The sequence below is a fragment of the Dendrobium catenatum genome, unplaced genomic scaffold (assembly GCF_001605985.2).
Source record: "Dendrobium catenatum unplaced genomic scaffold, ASM160598v2 fragScaff_scaffold_908, whole genome shotgun sequence".
Classification (NCBI taxonomy): Eukaryota; Viridiplantae; Streptophyta; class Magnoliopsida; order Asparagales; family Orchidaceae; genus Dendrobium; species Dendrobium catenatum.
In genome coordinates this window covers 1,236,820-1,244,292 of record NW_021319370.1, presented here as the reverse complement: position 1 = coordinate 1,244,292, position 7,473 = coordinate 1,236,820, and the positions used below count along the sequence as shown (strand labels likewise).

At 39.2% G+C, this 7,473-nt stretch overlaps 1 protein-coding gene across 1 annotated transcript in view; it reads right to left on the bottom strand.

Moving 5' to 3' along the window:
• LOC110099664 (probable sphingolipid transporter spinster homolog 2) overlaps positions 1-7,473 on the bottom strand; it is a 36,038-nt gene continuing 28,565 nt past the window's right edge. Inside the window, exons 12-16 of the mRNA XM_020826881.2 lie at positions 3,499-3,612; positions 2,508-2,627; positions 1,464-1,592; positions 759-837; positions 1-352 (exon numbers count right to left, since the gene is read on the bottom strand). Coding sequence (XP_020682540.1) covers positions 228-352; positions 759-837; positions 1,464-1,592; positions 2,508-2,627; positions 3,499-3,612 — 567 coding nt within the window. The 3' untranslated portion in view covers positions 1-227. The remainder of the gene's footprint in view (positions 353-758; positions 838-1,463; positions 1,593-2,507; positions 2,628-3,498; positions 3,613-7,473) is intronic.

The following is a 7,473-nucleotide window of genomic DNA, read 5'->3' as shown; positions in this document are numbered from 1 at the left end:
TCAATCGACTGCTTAACTCTGAAACAGAACGTGAACAATTGATGTTTCAATTAAAGTATCTATCTACAATTACCTTTCAAGTTGTTGCAAGCGAAAGTAAAGACTTCCAAGTACCAGTGTTATATACAAAGAAATCATCAAGCTCCTGAAATAAAATTGATGAATTTGAACTTTGAACAGTTACTTTAAGCAGTAAAATAACAATTCACCGGTCATGGCCAGTCGCCTTAGGCAGATTCCTGCGGTGCCTCCGCATTATTGTCCAGCAATGGCGTATGGTTTGATCTCTGAATTGGAGGAACGCCGTGTTCACTGTCTTCATCAAACCGATCAACAGCATGAAGGAAAACACCTGCATATGAGTAGGATGGTGGCATTATGATGAGGCAGAAGTGATGCAACAATACGTTATAATATCAAAGTCTATGCAGAGCCGAATGCCGTCTGGAGACCAACCAGAATGGGCGACGTCACCCTGTGCTCGGTACTGCGGATTGGCACCGCTGACGTAGCGCATTCTGCTTGATCTCCGGATGGCATTTTGTATCCGCACAGAATAATTTCTCGTAGCGAAGGGGGTAATTTGTGAAGGGGAAGAGGATGTGTTAAAAGATTTAGGAAGGAAAACTTGTAGATTTTTTTTTTTTTTATTTTTTTTTTATTTTTAGGAAAACTTGTAGATGTTAAACGGTTATGGAAACAGATTGGTGGGATTGATATTGAATAAAAGGAATCATAAATAAGTTGCGAAAACATACCTGCAAACCATATGGCAGACGCAATGAATAGAATAGATGTCAATATAAGCGCACTGAATCGCCAGTTGTTGATATGATCCTGCACCATCAACACAACATTTCCATTAGGAGATTAAACAAGATTGTGGTTTTCAAATTCATCTAATTAACAAAATGATTCAGAGGAGAACATGTTCTCGTAGCATTAGAATGCAAAGAAGTTGAGAATAAAGAATGTATTAAATGTGGAGCTTAATATTTTTATCTTACAAAGAAAATGTACTAAGCAGAATTAAACTTAAGCCATCCTGGTTTTGTCTTAATTTCCAACAAGCATGCTCTCAAACTCATAAAATAGCAAGGATAAAATGTTTTGCCCATACTGTCATGAATTAGCTGAACCATTCAACCTAGTTGCAGCCTAGCAGGATTGTTCAAATCAAAGCAGTTCTCATAAAATTAAAAAATAATTATTGATCAATTACCAATATTTACTTGGGAAACATACAACATTTTCTTTTCAAATTAAGGCTTCGTTTGGGACGGTTTTTTTACCGCTTCTTATAGTAGCTTTTTAAAACAAAAATAAAAAAAATTGTAAAAAAAATGCTGCTTTAAGAAGCTGTAAAAAAATCGTTCCAAACGAAACCTTAATATTACTAACGCAGACAGATCTACATGCCCACAAAGCAGAAAGTACTATAACAACAAATCAAATAAACTGACCTGTAAGACTCCAACCAAGGGTGACGATGGGACATCCCCAAAAATGTGGATTGAAACAGTGGACATGGCCATAGACAGAGGCCTCAAGCTAGGATTAACGGCATGAAGACAAACATAGTTCACAGGGGCCTGCAAGATAAGTCAAAGTTATTGCAGATGCTACAAACTGTATGAACATAATTATAAACAAAGGCTAACAAGAAAATCCATTACAAAGTTTTAAACGTATTAGATTGCTCAAATCAAATAGGATCAGTACTCTGCGCATAATTGGTGTATCTTAAAGCTAATTTAGCACTGTCATTGAAAGAAGAACCAAGGACTATATGTAAATGGACCATGTAATTAGTTGGCTGTAGAATCTTATACACAAAGATCCTGTACTAAAAAAGCATGCCCGCAACTTATTATCTCAACCTCAAGAGAATGTGAATACCCTATGCCGGCCCAGTAACAGGCTGAAGTAACCTTCATATTAGGATAGCTTGAAGAAGAAACCATCGCGTATAAACACAATGACGAGATGCAAGGTAATTGATGGCTCAACGCCTTTATTTAATGTGATATTTTCTTTCTTTAAAAAATATAGAAACTTCAAAGTTCATCAAAAAGTTAATAAGCAAATTATGAACGTCAACAAACTTGGGAAATAACGGGAGAGCTACTACATGAATTTAGATTAGCCGTGATGTTTGCACAAAACAGCCTAAACTCATTGTAGATTTCAATTTCAATTCGAACCAAGTTTGATTTATATTTTTTTAAAAGGGAGATTTACAAACAAATCATAAAATTCTTATATATTAATATATCTAATATCTAAATCCATACATTTACTTATATGATACTCAAATCTAGTGCAACGGCGATGCTCCTGAATATTTAGACTTGCTACTTGCATCAAATGGACAAAAGAATAATCCGCATATTAACTATGGCCCAATACAGTAAGTACACTTTCGTTTCAAATGATCTATAAACAGACTCCACACAAACTTGCATCAAATGATGCATAAAAAGAATAATCCACATTTTGGCCGATACCTGTGTAGCAAAGACAAGAAGCTCTCCAACAGCAAAAAGAGTTATAAATCCGTACAAACTTTTGAAACAAAAGGCACCAAAACAAAAGATTGCACCTAGAAAAGATGCACCAGAGAGAATCTGCCAAAAGAAGTCTAGCTCTGATTAGTAGATGGAAAATAAAATATTTATGCAAATTAATAACATCAGTAGAAACAATGAAAATTGTACATTGATCATATTAGTAGTATCACTTGTTTTGAACTAGCTTCAAAACTAATAAAATAATTTAAAAAAAAAAGTATAAAGGCTCAAAAAGCTAAAATAAAGTCTGCTTGCTTGAGTGTTATTGCCACCAGTAAAAGGGAAATACTGTGTAAGTAATAGACTGACAAAGAAATTGTTAACTGATCAGCAATGCAGTATAAATCACAACTTAAATCTTAACTTGTAAGAGAACCCCACGCACTCATTTTCTGTACCAAACTGTATCATACTAATAGAGACTGCATATAAAACATGAAAATGGGGACAAAACGATCTTCATGGCTGATTAATACAACAGTGATTAATAAAGGCACACCGTTCTCTTATACAATATGCAGCAGCAGCTACCAGTTCTGGCTTAATAAAGGTACTGCTCATAAAACTAAAAATCAGCTTGAAAAGATTGATTAATTTGGTAAATTCAAAGGGTGAACTCATCTATCAATTTTCATGCTTAATTGCACAAAGAGTGATCCATTTGGTGTATACTATGTGATCCACCAGCTGCATATTATTGCTATGTCAGCAATGGAACCTTCTCTAGGTTATTTGATTTAAAAGCCAGAGAGTAGTACTTCCTCAGTCATTCATTACCTATATATTATACAAATATTGATAAAGATGAGCAACTCAGCCAACAGTTAACCTTAATATGCCATTATTTCATAAAATTGTCAACTGAGTTGAGTGCATTTTAAAAAGAAAACCTTTCACGTACTATCATCTAGAATGTAGAAGTAGCTACCTTAAAAGCATTAGAGATTGTAGACTGTATCCGGTCAAGAATGAAACCACCAGCTAAAGTTCCAAAGATTCCGCATACAATTGTTATTCCCCCAAACATCAAATCTGCGTTGTTCTGATTTGATAAAAGAAAAGAAAGAGTTCAGAAAGTATAAGATGCGCCTGCAATTACTCAGGAAAACAACACCAAAGATGGTAGCAATAATGAACTTCCAAGCAAATAGTCATTTAAAAAAAGGCATTTAACAATGATTAAAGGAGGTAAATTAGAATAAAAATATTGTTAGACCGGTCCACTGGACCGGTCCAGCCGGTCCGCACAGGACCGGCCCAGCCATAACGAGGCTGAAGCTCCGCCTCTCATTTCCGCACGCACGCCGCCGATTCAGCCGCACGCCCGAATAGGAAGGTTTTTGAATGGATTTTAGGAGGGAAATTGATTGTAGGGATTTTTTAGGGAATTCCTTTTGAATTGTATGCTTTAAATAGTAGATTTTCCCAGGGGTTGAGCATCTTGAATTTGGCTGAAATTTGAGATCTCGTAGATTTAGGTTTTCTTTGGGCTCTAGCGGCGTCTAGAGATTTGGGAGAGATCGATCCTCCTGTCGAATTGAGGATCAATTGTATCTTTGCTATTTTCCTTGCAACTACTAGTAAAATACAGTCTTTTCTCTGATTTTTCTGCAGTTTTTCCCTGCTTTCCTACTGTTTTTGGCTGTTTTTCTGCTGTGGACAGCAGTTACATTGGATCTACTTGGTTTTGGTGAGAAACACTTGGAAATCCAAGTGTTTCCTATCAAATATTTACTGCCCTTTTTTGAGCAATAAAACCATAAGAAAATGAAATATTTATTTCATTGGCATTTTTTACCAACTTCCTTTTGGTGTAAAATTCAATTTGCAAAAGCAGAGGCTCTGTCCTACTAAACTATATTTGGGTAGTGGAAGAGATGTAGTCAAATAGGTGGCGCACATTAGCCCAACAGTTATGTTAACCCATCATCCCATCCTAACACAGGCTTTAACAAGAGAGAGAACCACTAGTTAACACTGCATAAATCAACCTTCCATATTCTTTCAGTAAACAGGTAGAAACTGCTTCTGAACTCTAGAAAAGTCTGTTTTAAGGTAGGATAATTACCAACTGCTAAGTATAGTCATCCAAAGACTTGCAAGTCATTCGAGCAAGTTCAAGGCAATTAAATGGCACTAAATCAAACTCAGCAGGATCATGGTTACCTTGATTCTCCACCAACAGAATACACGCTACTTTAGATTTCCACTAAATGAACGAGAATATTTTTCGAACTAGAAAGTGGAACACTCACTACCAGAATACTGATCACGGCATCACAATAGCTCATGTACAAAATTTCAGTTATATTCATCCAAAAGTTCTAAAGCCATTTTGCAGCCTGGATCACAACAAGAAAACCATTCATTCCAATAAAATCTAAGGTATGCAATAATGACAGAAAAGCAAATTAATAAAAAATATATGAACAAACGAGAGCGCAAGTGTTTAAAATGGCTAGAAATTAAAGGATATTTAATTTCTAGCTGTCACAAGGAAGCATAACTACAATACATGACTGAATTTACATAAGACACAAAAAAGAAGAATAAAATATGAAAAAAATTTAGAGATCAAATTAGAGATAATATTGGAGGGACATCTATGGAAGATAAGGTAACTTAAAAAAGATAAGTGAATTGGACATATACAATGAAGGATAAAAAAACACCCATTAGGCGAGTTGATATGTTGACCTTCATGTTATACCCAAGAGATCAAAAGAGGGAATAAAGCTCAAAATCCAGCATACATACCTCACGTCCATGGGATCCAGGAATCTTGCAGAAATCGCGGCCTGCTACAATACCTAGCTCTGCAAACGGCGCCGAATCGATCTCTTCCCGCAAATCCTGCTGAATCGGCGTCGCTCCCGTCTCTTCCCGTGAATCTCGCGATGACAGCCTCGATCGCCCCTCTCCAGCTTCTATAAAAGCCAACCGATTGGGCTCTCACAGGGCACAACTCTTCTCCCGTTCGCTACCCACGAGCTCCCGTCGCTGCTGCCCTTCTCCGATCCCACAAGTCGAGAGCAACGACCAGCTCCCTCCTCTCATACGAACACCACCCGATCTCCTCTGCCCTTGTCGTGTCCGTCCAACCTCCGGCAGAGAGAAGCCGAGAGAGAGAGAGAGAGAGAGAGAGAGAGAGAGAGAGAGAGAGAGAGACCTACCTGAGCCCTTCTCCGATCCCTTCGTGGCTGTTCGGCTTGGCTCCAACGACGACTTCCCCTCCCTGTTGTTTCGGAAGTTACAACATTTTTAATCGGAGGCAACAACAGGAGATCGCTTGCTGTGAAGGATCGAAAGTCACGGCATTTCCACCATCTCCCTTCCGATCTCAATCTGCAGCCGCCCTTTGCCTGACCAAACTCCCGCATCCTCTGCCACTTCCGGTTCAACCCCGCCGCTGGCCTCCCGGTTCCGCCAAGAGAGAAATAGAGAAAGAGAAAGGGAGAGAGGAAGAAACCAAACCCTACCTCCGATCGCTGCTTCGGTCCCGTCGTGGTCGATCGACTTTGCTCATTCGACAACTTTCCCTTCCTGTCCGATCGCAAGCAAGGACAGGAGCTCGCGGGCTGTGGAGTTAACTTTCTCCCGTTCAGGCCCTTCTCCAGCTCCTTGTGGCTGTTTCGACTTTGCTCCCTTGGACGACTTCCTTCCTCTCGGATCAGAAGCTGCAACATTTTGAGGGAAGCGACAACAAGAGCTTGCTGGAAGTGAAGGTGATCCCTGTTAACCCGCCGTATAAAACAAAAGAGAGAAAACAAAAAAAATTAAAATCAACGTACCTGTCATCCCACGCAGTCGCACGTCGTCGCCGCATTTCGCACGTCGAAGTCACTTCACCCCACGATCTCGCTCGCGTCGTTAAAATGAGCGCAAAGGCTCTCATTCGCGGCTGCTACCTCTTCTCCACGCGAACGCTCCCTATCCTTCCGATCCTCCCTCTGTTTCCACGACCGGAGCCGGCAGAGCCCCCTCCGACGCCGTTCGACCACGCTCCTTCGATCGACTTCCCCTTTCCAACCGGATCGGAAGTTCCGATACTTTGATCGGAAGCAACCAACTGGAGCTCGCTTGCTGGGACGGTAACTTTCTCCCTACCGCGTGCTTCTTCGACTCCCTCTGGCTGTTCGACCGTGCTCCTTCGCCGACTTTCCCTTCCAGTCGGACCGGAAGGTACGACATTTTAATCGGAAGTGAGAACAGGAGCTCGCTCGGCTGTGAAATTAACTTCCTCCCATTCGCACGCTTCTTCGACTCCTCCAACGGCTTGCCCTGTCTGTCGGATCGGAAGTTTGGCATTTTGATCGGAAGCATCAACGGGAGCCTGCTGGAAGTGAAGGTAACTTTCCTCCTTTCACGTACTTCTTCAGCCAAATCCCGAAAATCCACTGAACTTAGGGATTTAGAAAATACGGGATTTAAGCCTAAAATCCCTAATCATATTTTAATCCATTATTATGTTTATTATAATTATTATTAATTATATTTAATAGTTATTTAATTATTATAATAATTAATTATCTAATTATAATTAATTAGTAATTATTAATTATTAATTATAATTAGTCGTTGATTAATTATAATTATAATTGATTTATTAATTATAATTAATTATTAATTAATAATTAATTATCAATAATAATTATCTAATTATTATTATTAGAATTAATATAAATTATAATAAAGAATAATAATGAATTGTATGATTGCTTCATATCTTGCCTCTAGCCGACAGTCGCCAACGACTCCCCGCCGGGTCTTCAAGGTAAAATTTCTAACTTAAACCCCGCCCTCGACGTTGTAGCGGACCGGGGAACCACCTATACGCGCTCTTGTAGCACGGTAGGAGGGAGCCCGGTGCGAAGCATACGACGAGGCGGGTAAGCCCTATACA